The 22,150-nt window shown below is 37.1% G+C and overlaps 1 protein-coding gene across 1 annotated transcript in view; it reads right to left on the reverse strand.

Moving 5' to 3' along the window:
* EFCAB5 (EF-hand calcium binding domain 5) overlaps positions 1-22,150 on the reverse strand; it is a 108,804-nt gene that overhangs the window by 26,224 nt on the left and 60,430 nt on the right. The window contains exons 10-16 of the mRNA XM_029210918.1: positions 12,869-12,968; positions 9,570-10,607; positions 8,102-8,179; positions 7,910-8,002; positions 5,828-6,042; positions 4,475-4,631; positions 1,564-1,853 (exon numbers count right to left, since the gene is read on the reverse strand). Coding sequence (XP_029066751.1) covers positions 1,564-1,853; positions 4,475-4,631; positions 5,828-6,042; positions 7,910-8,002; positions 8,102-8,179; positions 9,570-10,607; positions 12,869-12,968 — 1,971 coding nt within the window. The remainder of the gene's footprint in view (positions 1-1,563; positions 1,854-4,474; positions 4,632-5,827; positions 6,043-7,909; positions 8,003-8,101; positions 8,180-9,569; positions 10,608-12,868; positions 12,969-22,150) is intronic.

Here is a 22,150-nt window from a genome sequence, read left to right on the forward strand (position 1 = left end):
TGTTTTCCTGTTGCTGGTCACATCATTTCCAACTATATTGGAAAATTCAGCCATTCAGGAGATGATTCCCATAATCAAGTGCTGCTATGTAGCTGAGATGAATGACATAGTTTCCCTGGATCAATGGAAGCTGTGATATATGTAGAAGACAGCCATGCTATTTCTGCCTGGAAAGAGCAGCAAGCTGGGAGTGTCTGAGGTGGCAGTAGAGCTGTGGACAGTGGTCCATCCAGGTCATGTATTTTAAGTGACAGTATTCTGTAATAGTCTCAGATTGTTTCTAGACAGTGCTATGAAATATAGTGTCATGTTGGATTCTACTTTATAATGACTTTATGATTTAAATAGTTCCTTTTAAAACTGACTCCCAAAACATCATGCAAGGGAAATGTAGCTTAAACTGCATGTACATCTCCTCATGGCTATTTTTTTTTTAACATCTTTCTTGGAGTGTAATTGCTTTACAATGCTGTGTTAGTTTCTGCTGTATAACAAAGTGAATCAGCTATATGTATACATATATCCCCATATCCCTTCCCTCTTGCATCTCCCTCCCACCCTCCCTATCCCACCCCTCTAGGTGGTCACAAAGCATCGAGTTGATCTCCCTGTGCTATGCAGCTGCTTCCCACTAGCTATCTATTTTACATTTGGTAGTGTATATATGTCCATGCTACTCTCTTACTTCGTCCCAGCTTACCCTTCCCCCTCCCCGTGTCCTCAAGTCCATTCTCTACGTCTGCGTGTTTATTCCTGTCCTGCCCCTAGGTTCATCAGAACCTTTTTTGTTTTTTTAGATTCTATATATATGTGTTAGCATACGGTATTTGTTTTTCTCTTTCCGACTTACTTCACTCTGTATGACAGACTCTAGGTCCATCCACCTCACTACAAATAACTCAATTTCGTTACTTTTTATGGCTGAGTAATATTCCATTGCATATATGTGCCACATCTTCTTTAACCATTCATCTGTCGATGGACACTTAGGTTGCTTCCATGTCCTGGCTATCGTAAATAGTGCTGCAATGAACATTCCTCACGGTTTTTGTTTTTTTGGGTTTTTTTTTGGCTGTACGCAGGCCTCTCACTGTTGTGGCCTCTCCCGCCGCGGAGCACAGGCTCCGGATGCGCAGGCTCAGCGGCCATGGCTCACGGGCCCAGTCGCTCCGCAGCATGTGGGATCTTCCCGGACTGAGGCACGAACCCGTGTCCCCTGCATCGGCAGGCAGACTCTCAACCACTGCACCACCAGGGAAGCCCACGGTTGTTTTTTAATGTCAGTTTATTGTCTGTTCTAGGCTTATCTGACTTTTGGCACAAATGAAATTAGGAATCCCAAGACATAATTTTATTTCTTATACCTTTCCTCTCTGCTTGCCAACTTGCAATCATTCCAGTTGCAACTTTACTAGGCTTTGGGTCATTGTAAAGTATTGGAGTGAATAAAACATCTATAGCAGCAATTTCTCAAGAGGATTTAGTGTGTTCCTCCTTTGTAACCATTGCACATCACCTATTGTAAGAAAATTTTTCTCTTATATATCATTTTAGAAAACACACCTGGGTGAGGGCCTTAAAGGTCTCTGCGTACACTGGCTCCAGGGATACTCCACTTGTCTCTGCAGCACGTTGGATTTGGTGCAGCCACTTTTGTCTGGCACAATTTCTCAGACTCTCAACATGGCTCCTTTCTAAAGTATTCATCAGAAACTCCACAACGCTTTCCAGAACTTGATCTTCATTGCCCCTGAGTTCAGATACAACCAATTCTATGTATTTCTGAAACTGTTTGGAAGACAACCTCACTTCGTGACCAGGGTGTGGCTTTGGAAATTGGATGTGTAGTTTAGCTAAAAGACATAAATACAAAACCAAGAACTAATCAAAAGTTCATTCATCCGTGGGGGAAATTTTCATTCTCCTCTCTTACAGCAAATTGAAGCCTCTGACAACTGCTTCCCATGGAAAACCAGGCATATCAAAGGCACCTCAAGTCCACTGGAACATCTTACAGTGACTTCCTATACTGAACTCAAGATGACTCTTATGTCATCTGTTATTGTTTTGTTTTAATTCTACCACTCAGCCAGGTGAAACCTTATAACATCATCCTTAGGTCCCTTAAATTCTAGAATCCATCGTGTCCAACTCCTTCATTTTACCCATGTGGACACCTGACTCTATAGAGGTGCAGTAACTTGCCCATGGTCATGTGACCATTTAGTGAAAGATCCAGTATTGGAACCCAGCTTTCCTGACCATTGTGTAGTATCTTTTCCTCTGTGGAACATAGTTCTCTGTTATGAAGTTTTCCCATCTTGTAAGTGGAAACCACCTCATTATGCCTTTTGAAGCTTCATTAAGTAAATTGTCTTTGGAGGCAGTCTAAGACAAGTAGTGTAGTATAATGTACAGTTTGTAGAAGGCATAGTTAATGAAGAACACATGACAGTTGATAAACTTAGGTACCTTTGAAGATCAACGTATTGGTTACGTTCATTTCTGAAAGGGTTGAAGACCTTAACTAACTCTGATTGCTCTTTCCCTCATGTACTACATACTTTAAGAATTTGAAATCTGTTATGCCAAAGTAATCAGATAAATTCTTAAACCCAGTGAAGAGCAAAATCATTTATACTGGGATCTAAGCAAATGAAGGAGAGAACTTATTACATTAGAATAACATTTTTAGTAGCTTTTGATTGAGAAGAATTGATCAGAAGAGAAAAATATAATATAGGAGAAGAAAAAGTCATTAAGGAGAATAAGAAGTTAAGTAACTTCAGGGGAAACTTGCAAGCCATTCAGACTTGAGAGGTGAATCAGACCTTGTAGAAGCGGAAAGATAAAACAAGAAGGGAAAATAGACAGAACTGTGGAGTGGTTTGGATTCTTTTAACCCCAAGAGCATGGGTAGCCAGGTACACAAAAGGAATCTAACTAAGTACAGTTAAGGTCTTGGACAACAATTCAACTCCTGATTGCTCTGACATTTTCTATATTCCCACCAGCAATGCACAAGGGTTCCAATTTCTCCATATCCTTGCAAACACTGTTATTTTCCATTTTAAAAATTATAGTCATACTACATGAGTAACAAAAGCAAAAATAAATTAGTGGGGCTACATCAAACTAAAAACCTTCTGCACAGCAAAAGTAGCAACAAAATGAACACCTACAGTATGGGAGAAAATATTTGCAAATCATATATCTGATAAGGGGTTAATATCCAAAATACATAAGGAACTCATACAACTCAATAGAAACAAAAAATCTGATGGAAAAATGGGCAGAGGAACTGAATAGATACTTTTCCAAAGAAGACATGCAAATGACCAAAGGTGCATGAAAAGATGCTCAAACATCATTAATCATCGGGGAAATGCAAATCAAAACCACAATGAGATATCACATCACACTTGTTAGAATGACTGTCATCAAAAAGACAAGAGATAGCAAGTGTTGGTAAGGATGTGAAGAAAAGGGAACCCTTGTGGACTGTTGGTGGGAATGTAAATTGGTATAGTTACTGTGGAAAACAGTGTGGAGGTTCCTCAAAAAATTAAAAATAGAACTACCAAATGATCCAGGAATCCTACTTCTGGATATGTATCTGAAGGAAATAAAATCACTATCTCGAAGGGTTATCTGCATCTCATGTTCATTGCAGAATTATTCACAATAGCCAAGATATGGAAACAACCTAAGTGTCTGTCAACGAATTAATGGATAAAGAATCATGGTGTGTGTGTATGTGTGTGTATATATATATATATATATGACATATGAATTATATATATATGTATGTATATATGTGAATGACACATATACCATGGAATATTACTGAGCCATGGGAAAGAAGGAAATCCTGTCATTTGCAACAACATGGATGGACCTTGAGGGTATTATGCTAAGAGAAATAAGTCAGACAAAGACAAATACTGTATGATCTCACTTATATGTGGAATCTAAAATAGCCAAACTCACAGAAACAGAGTGTAGAATGGTAGTTGCCAGGGGCTGGGGGTGGGGGAAATGGGGAGATGTTGGTCAAACTGTACAAACTTTCATTATAAGAAAAGTTCTGGGATTCTAAATGTACAGCATGGTGATTATAGTTAATACTGCGTTGTATACTTGAAAGTTTCTAAGAGAGTAGATCGTAAATGTTCTCATCCCAAAAATGAAATGGTATTGTGTCAGGTGATGGAAGTATTAACTAAGCTACTGTGGTAATCATTTCACAATATATGTGCATCAAATCAATACATCGTACATCTTAAACTTACACAATGTTACATGTCAATTATATCTCAATAAAGCTCAAAAAAAATTATAGCCACACTAGTAGGTGTGAAGTGGTATCTCATGGTTTTAGACCAACCAGTGTTTTAACTGTATATATGCCATAATACCGGGAAACTTGAAGCCAAGTTGTTACCACAACTTAAGAAAATTCTTACATTTTTACCTTTCTTCATAGATTCCTTTTCCATTCCCTCCTTGTATGTGTACAAGAGTTCATCAACTTCATTCAGATCCAGGAAGCCTGAGCCATCACAGTCCCACTTCTGAAAGAGGGCATTTAGGAGAAGTCCCCGTCGGACTTGGGAAGCATTTTGTCTAGCCTAGGATACAAACAGGATAACAAAGCACAGAAGATACACCGTATTGTGCTAGCTGGCATCTTAGGCTTATTCCCCCCAAAGTGCAGCACTTTTTATAGAAACAGCTTTACTTTGGGACTAAGCATAAATATGAATGGTAAAATGAAGCATTTAATTTTAGTTCTCTAAATATCATTTCTTTGTTTCACCTCTAAGCCAAAAAGCAGGCATTCTCTGCATTGAGCTAAAACACATTAATTTAGGAAGGGGACTCACTCCTTGAGAATCTTTGATTCATTCCTTTCCACTCCCTTACTAGTTGTTCAAGAATGTGATAAAACATGGGGTGCTCTGCCTGGCTTCTTGATGGAATATGTTTTGTAGTAAAGGGGGTTGGATGGCAGTGTTCAAACAACAAAAAAATGACTGTGTTCAAAAATTATTTTTTATATTTAACATTGACCTAACTTGATATTAATTTTATTTACTGTTTAGACTTTTTTACTAGATTATGTCAACTAGATAGTAATTTAATTTCGTTGCTAAAACAAAGTGAACATATACCATTTGATTAAATGGGGGGAATAGCAGTTGAGGAGGCAAAAGGAATATCAACTCTAGATTAGGTTGAGAAGACTCATAAGACTGATAAGTTTACTGAATATGCCTGGTGAACCTGATTTATGTGTTTCGTATAAGAGTACATAAGTTGTTTATATCAGCTAATGTGTTTGCATTTATCACCTAAGTAAGTAGTAATTTCTGAAGTAATATGTACTACCTTGGTGCACATGAATAAAAATATATCTTCAAGCCACAACTGTACCCCTATGTATGTGCATTTGCAAATGCACTCACACAGCAGACAATGTACACACACACACACACACACACACACATACACAAACACATATCTTTGCATATACACATTTCTGTTCCTCGGAATCTGCTCTTCCAGCTTCAGAGGAGCAAAAACACAGCTGTAAAATAAACCTGCCATCAGAAATCATGTTCTTACTAGGGGAATGAGTTCTCTGGAGTGTGATCTTAGAATATTTGACATTCAAATGAAGTACTTAATGGCCATGCTGGTTGAACTAAAGGGATAGGTTTGGTTGTAAGTTATTTAAGAAGAGCTAGACTAGGAGCAACTGAGATTGATAGATTTATTTATAATAGTGACCTCACTTGTTTTACTGATAAATAATATTACTCACCTCTTCTAAGCCACTCATTTTCTCTTCTTTTGTTTCAACAAAGCCCTTCTTAAAAAAGGAGGTGAGGGCTTCGCTGACACTCAAGGGGGCATCTTCACCAACAAATGTCTCCAGGAGTTGCACAAACTGGAGCAGATTGAAGGAAACTCCATTGAAGGCACTCCTACCTTTTATTTCCTTGTAAGACTGAATATTTCTGATCATTGAGTGTAGGTCTATCAAGGAAGAAACATACATCAAACAGTGAAGTGAACAATTTTATCAAAGTTCTGGAAAATATACGAGTACTGATTGTAATGGACATCTGCTCCTTTTTTTCCTGTCAGGAATTCATGCTCCCTTCATGAGTTCAGCACCCTCTTTTTTTGATTTAGGAAAACATCTCTCCCCCACTGTCAGTTTAGATGTATCAGGTAGTTCTCAGCTTCCTCCACCCTTGCTTCAAGGATGGCCATGTGATATAGGTCTGGCCAATGATTCACATAGGACAGCAATGGAATCCACTATAGGCCAATGAGAATTAGCCCCAGAACTCTTGGGGCAACTACTGGGGGAGAATCACTCTTCTTATATTCTGATTCCTGAACTAGTAGGATGTAGGCTTAGAGATGCTCTCATGGACATCTTTGCCACAATACAGTGAAAACTAAAACTGAAAGTTACACAGAGAACAGGGCTGAGAGGCAAAGAGACAACTGTCCTGCTGCTATTATTGAGCTCTTGGATTCAGCTGTGCCTGAAGCCAGCTGCAGTCTGGACTTACTAGTTAAATAAGTCTGTAAATACCACCACTACCACCTCTCCCCCAAAGAGTCTTGACTAATATATTTATCTTGAAGCTCAATGTTATAATATGAAGCATATTTCATGAAAAAGCCCAGTGATTTATGTTTGATTTATTAACTAATTCAATCGTTCATGCCCTTATGCTTCCCATATGAGATTTGATGTGACTTAAAAAGGATCACCCATGCAACTGTTAAAATGGTAAAGCAAAACTGAGATAAAGAAGTAAGACCAGGGGAAGAGGAACATGAATTAGCAGGCAACAAGAGCTTAATCAATGCCATGTAATTCCACGAAATATCTGGAGGATAGAAATTTGTTATTTGATCCATGCTTAAATGAGAAAAAAATTACAGATAGGTAGAAAATATCTTGATCTTATAAGTTCTACTACTTGTTAATGAAAGGTAAAATGATAAAATAGTACTTGTTGGGATAACTGTTGTTAAAGACATGGTTTACTGGGAGCTAACATCTACTCTTTATCGTCTCTGTTGAGTAGATCTTCCTTTGTAAGTCTTCAAAAACAAGATAGATCCTCACCTGCCTCGCATATTTGGATGTGGAACTACCAGGGAGAGGAATAGCTGGAATGATTTCTGTTTTTCTAATATCTAACATCTGATTCCCTTTGCATACCTTGATGATAGCTTCAAAGTGGTTTCAGGGCCATTTAACAGTAAAAAGAAAAAAAAAATTGGATACGGCCCTCTGTAGCCGCAGGTTCTGCATCTGTGGATTCAACGTGGATCAAAAATATTCAGAAAAAAAATTTCCAGAAAGTTCCAAAAAAGCAAAACTTGAATTTGCCACATACTGGCAACCATTTACATAGCATTCACATTGTATTTATAACTATTTACATAGTGTTTACATTGTATTAGGTATTAAACGTAATCTAGAGATGATTTAAGGTATATGGGAAGATGTGCACTGGTTATATGCAAATACTATTCCATTTTACATAAGGGACTTGAGCATCCCTGAATATTGGTATTCATGGGGGGAGCTTTGCGGGGTGGTTTCCATGGAACAAACCCCTGCAGGTACTGAGGGACAACTGTATTAACGCATATGTGTTAAAGAGCATTCATCAATAGCACTGCATGTACACTACCACCCAAAACAGTCATCTTGAATATGTTTAGATCCATCAGCTCAGGGACACAATAATGCAAGTATCACTCTGCCATTGTGCCTTGGCTAAGTCCAGTCCTTATCATCGTGTACCACAGTAAATTAAGTTCATCAATTAGAGTGCCATCTATTCTTCCTGGTTTTGTTGTTAACATGTACCTGTGAACCTGGAGTTACCATAGATTAAGTTTGCCTGTTCCTCCTCTTCACATTTGGCATACTTCGTGTTCCAGTTACAAGTCAAAAGTTCACCTATAAAATACACGTTCCATAATATAGCCAGTGTAACTTCACTTTCATAATGGTTTTGCTCTAGAGTATGAATGAAAGGAGGATTAAATGAGAAGTTACCTGACCATGATTTTCCTTCTATTTTTTGGGACTTGGGTTCACAGGATTTGTCTCTCTGAACTTCCTTTTTTTCAGTTTCTAAAAGGTACAAAATAAAATGCCTATGAGTTGGACATTATATATTCTATTATATATTCTAAAGTTAATAAATGAGAGAAATGCCTTGCATATAGAACACAAAAACTTTCTTTCAGGTCCTTTCCTATATATGCTGTATCATAATGGTATCACTTAATAACTTTAGTTGTTGGGAGCAGCTCTGTGACAAAGGCTATTTGTTGTACCCAAATTTGGCCATGCAAATTAAGGGCTATATTTCCTAGCCTCCCTGGCAGCTAGGTGTCACTATATGCCTAAATTCCGACCAATGAACTGTGATGGAAAATGATGTAATACCTATCCTTTCTCCTCACCTGGTGGTCAGAATGTGGACATGGTGGTGAGCTATCTTGGACCATGTGGTTGGAGGAGACACAAGACAGAAAGAGCTTGAGCCTCTGCTGATTTCATGGGGCTGAGCTGTCATATAAATTTTGACTTTTACATGAGAAACAAACTCCTGTCTTGTTTAGACATCGTTATTTTGTTTTGCTTTTGTTTGTTTTTTTAGACACTGTTATTTTAGATCACTGTTACAGATAGTCAAAATTAAGTCCTCACTAATAATACATCTGACTGAATAGAAACTTCACTAACTTTTTAAGCTGTATCCCTACTATGCAGGGAGAGCCAGAAATTAGTAGTCTTATTTCATGGAGAAATAAATATAATGCTGAAAAAAATGAAAGATTTAAAATTAGTTAATGTTAGTGTAGAATCTAGAACATAGGTTACCCATCTCTTAGGAGTTTTAAATAAGAATTTTCTTTGGGACTGTAGAACTTTAGAATTAAAAAATTATGCCTAACTGAGGTCTTAAGTGGCATTGAGATTGGTTCTCTAAAAGATTAGAATTCTTCAACAAAAAGGGCGTAAATTGGCATAGGCAATTCAGAGGAAAAGTCTTCTTCAGAATAAATATTTGAAATGCGGGGTGCTTTCAGTCTTAAATATGACCTCCAGAAACTCTTATATACAACTGAAAAAAGTGAGATACTTTTAAAATTTGAAATAAAAGAAATTTATTTCTTTTATTCTGATATCAGACACCACAGTTAAAATAAAAGGGCTTCTACTGCCTTTTCAGAGGTCCAATGAAAATTTCTACATGTAACATTACCAGATTTCTTCCTTACAAATGGGCTTCTAGTGTTAAAGCAATTCTAGGTAAATTGATAATAGAGACTTTCTGGTTTGCAGGTAATTGATTACTCAAGGTCTAGACTCATGTTGAGTAGCAAAATATATCTGAAGATTGCATGACCTTATATGTCAGGAAGAGATCCTAACTGAAATGAATATTTCCTGAAAGGACTTTTAAAAACACTCTACAAAGCAAGGAGCTGATGTAGAAGAACTATATTAATACCTGAAAGATGATCTTTTCTGCTTGATACTGAAATTTTCTCTTGCAGTTCAGGACTCATGAATAGTTGCTCTTCATAGATTTGCCCCTGAGTCCTTTCTTCCTGTGGAAGGATTTCAGTGTACTCAAAGAAAATAGCCTCCCTAGATTTTTCACTTTCTCTTAAGATACTACCTTTTCTTGATTGTGAAGTTGAGTCTATGTCCTCTTGTTTTTCTGGAATTGTCTCTATGGGTGGCTGTTGTTCTGCAGTTGACCATCTGAGTGGTCCTTGTTCTACTACTGACTCTCTGCGTGCTCCTTGTTCTGCAACTGACCCTCTGGGTCGTCCTTGATCTAATAGGGATTCTCTGTGTGCTTCCTGTTCTGCAGTTGACCCTCTGGGGTGTCGATCTAAGAGTGACTCTCTGTGTGATCCCTGTTCTGCAGTTGACCCTCTGTGTGGTCCCTGTTCTAATACTGACTCTCTATGTGGTCCCTGTTCCTCAGGTGACCCTCTGTGTGACCCTTGTCCTGTTGTTGACTCTTCATGCTGTCCTTGTGCTGTTACTGATTCTCTGTAAAGTCCTTGCTCTGCAGCTGGTTCAGTGTGGATTCCTCGTGGTACTCCTTGTTCTGTTATTGACTCAATATGTGGTCTTTGTTCTATTATTAACTCTCTACTTGATCCTTGTTCTGGAGTTGACCCTGTGTAGGTTCCTCGTTTTGCTACTGATTCTTTGTTCAGTTCTTGCTCTCCAGTTGACTCTTTGTCTTGTTCTTGTTCGTTGGCTGAAATTCTGTTTGGTTCTTGGTTTGCAGTTGTCCCTCTCTGCTGTTCTGGTGGGCTTTGTGGTAGTGTTGATTTTCTATGTTTATCATGTTTACGTTGATCTCCTGGATTTGCTAATAATTTACTTTGGCTTTTGCTAGCATGTTTTTCAGAAAGTAATGTATTCATCTCTAAGAGTACTTTGTCAAAGTCTTCATAAATGTGCTTCTGATTATCCATGTCTCCCCAGAACTCAGGCAAGTCTATCTCTCCAAATTCAACAAACGGCCCTAACACAGAAAACAAAACATTTACCTAAACAATTGATCTTATAGTGTAGAATCAGAGCTAGTAAATTAATGTTAAAAAGCAATGGGCTGTGATGACCTAGATGGGTGGGATGGGAGGGGTGTGAGGGAGGACCAAGAGGGAGGGGATATATGTATACATATAGCTGATTCCCTTCATTGAACAGCAGAAGCTAATACAACATTGTAAAGCAATTATACTCCAATTTTTAAAAAATCTATACGGGAAAAGAATCTGAAAAGGAATGGATGTATGTATATGTATAACTGAATCACTTTGCTGTACACCTGAAACTAACACAACATTGTAAATCAACTATACCCTATTATAAAATAAAAATTTAAAAAAAGCAATCAGCACAGTGACTGTAATATAGACCTATTGCTTTAAATAAATATCAGTTACCTTTCCCAGCAACCCAATAAAAAACAAAAAGGTACCTAAAGGAACATAAAAGATGCTCACTACTGTAAATTAGAAATAATCCCTTCCTAAAAGGTATGGTTTTGGAAATGAACATGATTCTTCTTTTGCTACTGGGAGAGTTGCTTAGACTTCCAAGGCAAATAGAATTTATCCTCTACTCTTGGTCCTCCCACAATAAGCATAGCATAGGGCTGAGGAAAGCGACAAATGTCTTTCACCTCATATACCTTTTCAGTATCTGCAATACCAAAATAAAAGCAAAGTTCTATGATAATCTTTCACTGAGCTATATTTTTCCAATATTCATTTTCTCTCCCTTCCCTCTTCCCTCTCTTTCTTCTTCATTCCTCAATTCTAGGGAGAGACCAGAAATGAACCCACACTTATATCGTCAATTAATCTACAACAAAGAAGGCAAGAGTATACAATGGGGAAAGACAGTCTCTTCAATAAATGGTGTTGGGAAAACTAGACAGCTACATGCAAAAGAATCAAGCTGAATTACTTTCTCACACCATGTACAAAAATAAAATTAAAATGGATTAAAGACTTAAATTTAAGACCTGAATCCATTAAACTCCTAGAAGAAAACATTGGCAGTAGGCTCTTTGACATCTGCCTTAGTGATGTATTTTTGGATATGTCTCCTTAGGCAAGGGAAACAAAAGCAAAAATAAACAAATGGAACAGCATCAAACTAAAAAGCTTTGGCACAGCAAAGGAAACTATCAACAAAACAAAAAGACAGCCTAATGAATGGGGAAAGATATTTATAAATGATATATCTGCTAAAGGGTTAATATCCAAAATGAAGAAGACATACAAACCAACATCAAAAAAACAACCTGATTAAAAAATGGACAGAGGACCCGAATAGACTTTTTTCCCGGAGAAGATGTACAGATGGCCTACAGATACATGAAAGATGCTCACCATCACACTAGTCATCAGGGAAATGCAAATCAAAACCACAATGAGATATCACCTCATACCTGTCAGAATGGCTATCATCAAAAAGACAACAAATAATAAGTGCTGGCAAAGATATGGAGAAAAGGGAACCCTTGTGCACTGTTGGTGGTATTGTAAATTGATGCAGCCACTATGGAAAACAGTATGGAGATTCCTCAAAAAATTAAAAGTAGAACTGCCATATGACCCAGAGAACAAATGGGTGGTTGCCAGAAGGGTTTGAGGTGTGGGTGAAGCAGGTGAAGTGAATTAAAAGGCACAAACCTCCAGTTATATAATAAATAAGTCACAGGGATGTAATATGCAGCATAAAGAATATGGTCAATCATATTGTGATAAGTTTGTAGGGGGATAGATTGTTACTAGACTCATCACGGTGATTATTTCCTAATACATGAAAATGTCAAATCATTATGTAGTACATTTGAAACTAACATAATATTGTACATCAACTATATTTCAATTAAAAATGCTTGGGAGAAGGAAACATTTTTCTTAGAAACCTTAGAATTCTAAGTTGGACATTAAAACTAGAATTACCACTACCAACTTAATTTCCAAAACATTCAGATTGTCACTAAAGCACCCCTTCATTTGAATGAATTTAAAATTGAATTCTAGCTGAGCTCTGACTTAACAACTTTTAGTATTACACCATAGTAAAAAATACATCTAGTTGTGATGAAGACTGAATTTTGTGTGGAATGAACAACTAGATAGAGCTATCATGATCTAAGGGAGATGTTATATGAAAGGATTCCATGGGGATAGAATGACCTTGTATTATCATTTTGGTGTACTGCATCACTCCAGCTTGAGCATGCTCCCTCTGGGTGGCACTTACATTGTCTTGGGTTTCGGAGTAAACCTCTGAGCACTTTTGAACTTTGGTCATAGAATGTTTCCAGCAAAGCCAATGTCCTCTGCCGATCCAAAAACCCCACCTAAGCAGAAAGTTGGCAATTAGTTGTTACAGGAGATTTGAAATTTTTATGTAGATGGAATATTGAAGATTTTATCATTACCAACAGCACCGTAATCATGTAAGTAAAAGCTGCAGAGTCAAAATCAGGAAAGTTATATCTTACCTTTAAGCTTATACTCTACTTCCCCTTTCTGTAACACTTAGTAGCTGCATAAATATTTGTTGTTACTTACTTAATTGCTAAAACCAATATATAATGTTCAGTTGTTATCTAATCTGACCTGAGTATGACATTCGGAACAATTAATTGCTCCCTACTTGTTCGTTTTTTGCATTGTTTTTATTTCAAGAAAAATTTCAATTAGAGAAAAATATAGAAAATGATAAAACTAACACTTGTGTTCCCAACACCCAGAAATTATGTTTGTTAACATTTTATGTATGTACTTTAAATACTGATATAATACACGTTCCTTGCTTTTATTTACTCAACATTGAGATCTGATTCATGTATTTAAGGAAATATATTTTATTTCTTTAATTGATGCATGGTATTCTATAATATGAAAACATCCTAATTTTTAAAAACACCCCTCTATGGATTAGCATTTAGATTATTTCCAGTATTTTGATACCAAAATAATGTTGCAGTGGATATCCTTATATACATCTCTTTGTATACATATGTAAACATTTCCTTAGGGTAAATAAACAGAAGTGTAATTAACGGATTGTGTATAATGTGCATTTTCAACTTTAGTAGTTATTGCCAAATAGCTCTACAAAACACCTATACCAATTTACATTCTCACCAGCACTGAATGAGGATATAATTTCTCCAGATCCATGCCAATATTTGATATTGTTAGTTTATAATCTGATGGATAAAAACTGGTATGTAATTATTTTAATCTGCATTTCCCTGATTATTAGTGAGATTAAATATATTACATTTTCATATGTTTATTATGTACTTGGGTTTCCTGATCAATGAATGGCTTTTTTTTTTTTAAGATTTTTTTGATGTGGACCATTTTTAAAGTCTTTATTGATTTTGTTACAATCTTGCTTCTGTTTTATGTTTTGTTTTTTTGGCCACGAGGCATGTGGGATCTTAGCTCCCTGACCAGTGATTGAACCCGTACCTCCTGCATTGGAAGGGGAAGTCTTAACCACTGGACGGCCAGGGAAGTCCCCCAGTGAATGGCTTTTTCTTGTCCTTTCCCATTTTTTCAGTTGGCATGAGTAGTCTGTTTCTTATTAACTTATAAATTTTTGATAATGATCATTCTGTTATCTATATAGCAAATAGTCTTTCTCAGTTTATCTTTATCAGTGTCAGTTAATCTCTTATTTACTTAACTTTTGGTGAGTTTAGCCATGTCAATGTTCTAAATTTTGAAGTAGTCAAATGCATCAATCATTTCCTCTATGGTTTGTGCTTACTTGCTGTATTCTTTAGGAAGTATTACCTATACTGAGGTCAAAAGGCACGCTCTATATCTGCTTCTAAAACTTTAAAAATTTTGTTTTCCACATCTAGGTCTCTGATCAGATGGAACTTATTTTTCCTCGTTAAGGAGACTGAAATCTAATTTTATTTTTTTTCCAATATGGAAGCCAATCATCCCAATATCATTTATTGATTAGTCCCTTCCCACTAGTTTACATCCATGTTATACACTAAATTCCCACATTCTCATGGGTCTGATGCCAGGTTCAATATTCTGTTAATATAACTTTATTTTTATAAATCAGGAAAATTCTCCCCAACTTGTTCTTCTTTTTAGAACTGTTTTTGCTATATTTGGACCTTTATTTTTCCATACAAGTTTTAAAAACTAAAGCTTTGAAAAATAACATAAAGTACACAAATAATAAGCGTATGGTTTTATGAATTATCACAGTATAAACATACACATGAGCTGTTTCTCAAAGGAGAATAGTTAACTTTAGTAGAAGGCATGGTTTTGCTCCAAAACTTGAGGGATCTACATTGTGATTCTACTATTGTAACTTGCGATAGCTTTCTAATTTGCTCTGTTCATTTCAAATACTGTAGGATCTTCTAGGTGATAAGGCACAAGATAAAGAAGAGGCTTTGTAATGCAGCCTAGAAAGCCTACAAGACCTTTTCTTGCTCTGGGACCCCCTTTGCCAGCTGATGGCTCAGTTAACACAAAAGAGCAGCACAGATTGATACAAATGTGGTAAAGGTTGTTCCTAAAATGTAAAAAGGTCCAATAAGCATTATGCTTCTTTCTTAGTGGTAGGTGGCACAGGATATGGCAATTTGCCTCGTATTTGAAACAGATATCCTGTCATGCTTCCAACTACTGGAAGCTAAAAATTTTACCAACGTAGAAAACACTGAATTTTTATGGTTTTTATCTTCCACCCTCTGACACACATGGAGCTTACCAAGGCATCTAATGCTTCTTCCAGCTCATCCAGTCCAATCACCACAATGGAAACCATCAAGGTGGTGAACCTGTATGATGTTCTATGATATGTCAACACAATCAATGTCTCTGCATACTAAATTATGATAGAAAGAAAAAGAGCTGCCTTAGCCCTATGCCAAGGCAGTGAAAGGATACTGCTGTTCCTAATAGGTGAAATCAAGCTTCTTTTGTTGGTCCTTGCAAACTGCTCTAGAGAAAATAGTAGTTGCCACATCAGATGTTGTGAATGATGGATCTGTGTCAATTTGGTCCAATAAAGGTTCCACATCTTGAACAGCAGCTGCAAATGGTGTTAGTGTAATCTACAAATATTCTTCAAGATCTACCTACCTTCTGCATAGGCAAAACAGAAGAACTAGATAAGAATGTAATAAGAATGTTATTTTCTGAATCCTTCATATCACTAATATATTTTCATATCTAATCTTTGTGGAATTGTGTTTTTTTAAATTTGTTTTTGTTATCCGTTTATTTTTTACCATTTTGGCAGGCAGAGAAAGTTCACCATGATAGCCTTCAGCCCCTAATTTGTGAGAACTCTGCTAGTTGCTGTACATGTCTATTCCAGTTGTACATTCAAGAACCAGAAATAAATATAGCTAGGTCCCGCAGATTAACTGGGTCTATGATATAACCTTGGACCAAAACAGCATTTATCACCTGACATGCATAAGCCCTAACTTTAACCAATGGTCCACTGGGGCACTTTGGGATACCAGGGATTAGTGTTAACTTGGAGTCTGGTAATCTCTGAAAGTCTGGTGGGATATTTCCTTTTTTCCAATGCATATTCACCCTAGTAAAGGGCTACATGCCCTTTGAGGAAGGCTTGAAGTAAGATCTAGAGTATATGCTCGTAGCAGAATTCTTCCTCAAGAAGGCCAGCCTCCACTTCAACCAAAGCCTTCTGGGTGTATCAACTGCTTGTCTGGGAACTGGATAAGAAGGCAAAACTCTCCATTGTGGTGTCTCATCTCATGTTTCTGGCCCCACAGTTAGAGCTTTTCTGTAAATAGTTCTAGTAATAATTTAGTAGATATCCTACCTATGTAATTCCTAAGAAAATCATGATCACTACAGAAAATCTATGAGTCAAAACATTCATATGGCCACTTTAATTTCTGCTGTTCATTGTGGTAATTCCAACCATACGTTCAGGAACTAGGTAAAAAACCACAGTATGAGTCCTAGACAAATAAGGCCTATTATAATATGGCCTTTAACCTTGGGCATTAAGTCAAAATACCATTTATCTATGATATTAACTTTGACCAGTAGACTCTATCTCTGGCAGTTAAATGCCACTTGTCTTCTAGGAATCCCATCAGTTCCTTGAAACCAGAAAGCCCACTTCAATGCCACTATCTCCTACCATCATTCCCAACCTACAGAGGACAGCTACCTCTGTAGGAATGTTAGTGCTCCCATCATTAATGGATTTCTCAGGGATTGTCACTTGGGCACTCTTGGGGAATAGGATGAAGGTGAATATGGGTAGGCTACCTATGAGAAATCAACTTTGTCAATTTTACAAGCCTTTGGATTTATTCCTTTATAGCATGCCATGAAGGCTCTAGCATCTCAATCTCATTGGATGCAGGCTGTATTTGAGTCAAGGTTATAGTTAATCTACCGAGAAAACTTTTAAAACCATTTCCAAGATTCTAAAAATATTACTGCTTAGCAAATCTTCTAAGTATAATGATATTGATAAATCTGGGCTAATCCAAAGTTATATCCATCCTCCTAAGTCTAAAAGTTTTATAATCAAGAATTCTCTGTCGGTCCAGTGGTTAGGACTTTACCTTCCACTGCAGGGGGCATGGGACCTTCCACTGCAGGGGGCATGGGTTTGATCCCTGGTTAGGAACTAAGATCCCACATGCCACGTGACGTGGCCAAAAAAAAATTTTTTATAATGAATTCCCACACATGTTCCCCAAGTTTCTGTTGCTATGAATTAGCAAAAACTTGCTATTCTCCTGGAATACTAACAATCACCTTTCTGTACAGATTTGACTAGTCCTCTTGGGGCATGCTGAGATCTGACTTTTGGGTCTAAAGGCAATGGATGATACACAGGTGGGCCTTAAGGAAAATAGCTAATTGCCCCAAGTGATGTTATAGGTTCTGTAAGGAAAGAAAAGCTTATATCGTCAAAAAAAGGAGAGAAGGGATTGCTTTTGCTGCCAAGGGAGTCTTTAGGGAGGTTTGTGGCACAAGTCTCAGCTTCCATCCAAATGTAACCATTCCAAGTCTCAGGATCCCTCTATTTTCCAAGCAATGTGCTGACTTTCACACGAGAGACTTATGAATTTGGCTTATGTTTTCACTCTGTCCCATTAAACTTGGGGGCTGATTTTTTTAAATCTATATCTGCTCTGAAGCTACAAGAAATAGAGATTCCTTGAGCGTCATCACGGACATTTTCTGGTTTTGTGACTGCAACTTGAGCTGAGCATTTAAAGCCCTGAGCTTGTCTTTTACTTTCTATAATCTCTCCAATGCAGTGAGATGAAGCTCAACCACCGACAGCCCTTGTAGTCAGCACTATTACAATTATGATAAACTGCAGCAGCCACTTGGTCTCTTAAAGCCCAAGGCACTTCATCCCAAGCAACCATAAGTGATCATTTAAAATTTTTTTCATTGAGGAATAATAAATATGCAATAAAGGGTATACATCTTAAATGTTTAGCACAATAAATGTTTACCTATCTATATACTGTGTAAACATTACTCAGATAAAGATATAGAACATTTTTATCATCACTAGAAGGCTCCTTCATGGTTTCTGTTAGTCAATAATTCCCCCAAAGGTAGTTATTATTCTGATATTTATCACTATTGATTAGTTTATCTGTTATTGAATTTCATATAATTGGAGTTATATATGACATTTTGTTTCTTTTTTTGTTCAGCATTTTATCTGTGAATGTTATTCATGTTTCATTTGACTGTAATTCTTTTTTCATTGCTATACAATATTCTACTGTATGAATACATATATGAAAATTTATTTAATCATTTTATTGTTTATGTACATTTGTATTGTTTTTAGTTTTTGACTATTATGAACACTTTTTGGATTTTTTGGTCAATTTCAATGAAACATAATTTACATCCAGTAAAATGCATCAATTTAAAGTGTACAGGGCTTCCCTGGTGGCGCAGTGGTTGAGAGTCCGCCTGCCGATGCAGGGGACACGGGTTCGTGCCCCGGTCCGGGAAGATCCCACATGCCGTGGAGCGGCTGGGCCCGTGAGCCATGGCCGCTGAGCCTGCGCGTCCGGAGCCTGTGCTCCGCAACGGGAGAGGCCACAACAGTGAGAGGCCCGCGTATCACAAAAAAATAAATAAAATAAAAATAAAGTGTACAGTTCAGGGACTTCCCTGGCAGTCCAGTGGTTAAGACTTCACCTTCCAATGCAGGGGATGCAGGTTGGGTCCCTGGTCGGGGAGCAAGGTCCCACATGCCTCTCAGTCAAAAAACCAAAATATAGACCAGAAGCAATAATGTAACAAATTCAATAAAGACTTTTAAAATGGTCCATGTCAAATCTTTAAAAACAGTGTACAGTTTAATGAGTTTTGATAGTGTATACACCCAAGTAACTACCACCACAATGAAGAGAAAGAACATTTTCATGAAACCAAAAGTTCTCTTGTGCCACTTTGCAATCAGTCCCCTCTACTCATGGCCCCAGAAAACTACCAATCTGCTTTCTACTTTTGTAGATTAGTTTTCTGTGTTTTAGATTTTCATATAATGAAATCATGTAGTGTGTTCTCTTCTGTGACTGCCTTCTTTCACTTAGCATAATTTTTTTTTTTTTTTTTTTTGCAGTACACGGGCCTCTCACTGTTGTGGCCTCTCCTGTTGCAGAGCACAGGCTCCGGATGCTCAGGCTCAGCGGCCATGGCTCACGGACCCAGCCGCTCCACGGCATGTGGGATCTTCCCTGACCGGGGCACGAACCCACGTCCCCTGCATCGGCAGGCGGACTCTCAACCACTGCGCCACCAGGGAAGCCCCATAATATTTTTAAAATTCCTCAACGTTATAGTATATATCAGTAGTTCATTCTCTTTCATTGATGAGTAGTAATTCCACTGTGTGGCTATACTACCGTGTGTTTATCCACAAGTTATGGACATCTGGGTTGTTTCCAGTTTCGAGCTGTTACGAATGAGGCTGTTAAGAACATTAAATATGTCTTTGGGTACACATATGTTCAGATTTCTCTCATTCCATTTTATTTCTCCTAGGTAAATATCTCGGAGTGGAATTGCTGGTTGATGGGTCATATGGTAAGTATATGTTTAACTTTTTAAGAAACCACCAAACTGGGGATTCCCTGGAGGTCCAATGGTTAGGACTCCCAGTGCTTACACTGCCCAGGGCACGGGTTCAATCCCTCGTCGGGGAACTAAAATCCTGCAAACTGTGTGGTGTGGCCAAAAAAAAAAAAGAAAGAAACCACCAAACTGTTTTCCAAAGTGGTTGTTCCATTTCTATCAGCAATGTATGAGAATGCTGGTTGCTCTACATCTTTACCAACACTTGGTATTGTCAGGCTTTTTAATTTTAGTTACTCTAGTGGGTGTAATTTTTATCTCATAGTGGTTTTAATTTGCATTTCTCTATGACTATTGACACTGAACATATCTGCATGTGCTTACTGGACATACATATATCTTCTTTCCTGAAAGTTAAAAAAAAAAATCCATGGCGTTTTGATTAGATTCTTTCATTAAGTTGTAGGAGTCCTCTATGCACTCTGGACACACAACTTTTGTCATTAAATCTACTGTAAATATTTTATCCCAGTCTATAGCTGTCTTTTCATTTCCTCAATAGTGTCTTTCAGAGAACAGAATTTTAAATTTGGTGAAGTCCATTTTATCAAATATTCCTTTAAGGTTCATGTTTTCTTCTGGAAGTTTGTGATTTTAAACATTTAGGTCTAAAGGCAATTTCAAGCTTATTTTTATGTTTGGTGTGAGGCAAAGCTTGGAGTACAACTCGCCCCCCCCACCCCAAAGTCGGTAGCCAGTTTTTCCAGCACCATGTGTTGAAAAGATTATCCTAGGAACCTCTGTTGAAAATCAACTGACCACGTACATGTGGTTACATTTCTTGCTATTTGGTTCCACTGATCTATGTCTGTTCTCACGCCAATACCATGCTGTTTTGATTTCTGTCGATATATATTAAATCCTTAAATCAGCTAGTGTAAATTTTCCAACTTTGTTCTTTTTCAAAATTATTTTGGTTACTCTGCATCCTTTGAAATTCATGAACATTTTAAAATTAGCCTTGTCAATTTCCATATATAAGCTTACTAGGATTTGGATTGGAATTGTGCTGAATTTATAGATCAATTTGGGAACTGACTAACACAGTGAGTCTTTTGATTCATGAGTATGGTCTCTGAGAGAAATGAGGACTGGTCTCTTCAATGAATTAGGTTTTTTATTTCTCTCAGTAATGTTCAGTAGTTTTCAGTCTATGGGTATTGTATATACTTTGTTCAATTTATCTGTATTTCATGTGTGCGATTTAGGCATTTAAAATTTTCATTTTCCAATTGCTCATTGCTAGTATATAGACATACAATTGATCTGTATGTATTGACCTTATGTCCTGAAGCCTTACTAAATTCATGTATATGTTCTAGTGAATTCAATTTTTATATCCCTTAGGATTTTCTACATAGAAGATCATGTAACCTTGAATAAAGAGGATTTCTTTTTCTTTTCATGCCTATTTCACTGGCTAGTACCTCCATTACAATGTTAAATAAAAGGGGTGAGGCTGGACATCCTTGCCTTGTCCCTGGTATAAGGAAGAAATCATTAATTTTTTCACCATTAAGTATAACTGTAGGCTTTCCATGGATGCTCCTTAACATTTTGAAAAAAATTCTATTTCTAGTTTGCGGAGAGGTTTTTAAAAAAAATCATGAATGTGTGTTGAATTTGGTCAGATGGCCATATAGTTTTTCTTTTTTTAGTTTCTTAATATGGTTAATTGCCTTGATTGAATTTTGAATATTAAACCAATCTTACATCCCTGGATTACACTCCACTTGATGTTAATATATTACCTTTTTAATATATTGCTGAAGTAATTTGCTAAAATTAACTTAAAGATTTTTGTATCTTGCTCATGGAAGATATTAGCCTACAGGTCTTTTTTTTTTCCTTGAGATAGTTTTGTCTGGCTTTTATATCAGAATAATCATGGTCACATAAAATGAGTTGGAAAATGTTCTCGCTTCTATTTTCTGGAAGACTTTGTGTGGGTCTGGAATTATTTCTTCCTTAAATGTTTGCTAGGACTCAGCAGTAAAGCCTCTTGGCCTGGAGTTTTGTTTGTGGAAAGGTTTTTAATGACATTAATTTATTTATACATATGAGAGTATCTAGGTTTTCTATTTCTTTTCGAGCCAGACTTGGTAATTTGTGTCTGTCAGAGAATTTGTCCACTCAATCTAAGTGGCAAATTTATTGGCATAAAGTTGTTCATAATGTTCCCTCATTGTCTTTTTATTTTTTATTTTATTAAAAAAATTTTTTTCTTTTAATATTTTTGGGCCATGCCACACGGCATGAGGGGTCTTAGTTCTCCGACCAGGGATTGAATCCATACCTCCTGCAGTGGAAGGGCAGAGTCTTCTTATTTTCTTCCTTCCTTCCTTCCTTCCTTCCTTCCTTCCTTCCTTCCTTCCTT

Source organism: Monodon monoceros, unplaced genomic scaffold (assembly GCF_005190385.1).
Source record: "Monodon monoceros isolate NGI ecotype Baffin Bay Population unplaced genomic scaffold, NGI_Narwhal_1 Super_Scaffold_9, whole genome shotgun sequence".
Taxonomy (NCBI): Eukaryota; Metazoa; Chordata; class Mammalia; order Artiodactyla; family Monodontidae; genus Monodon; species Monodon monoceros.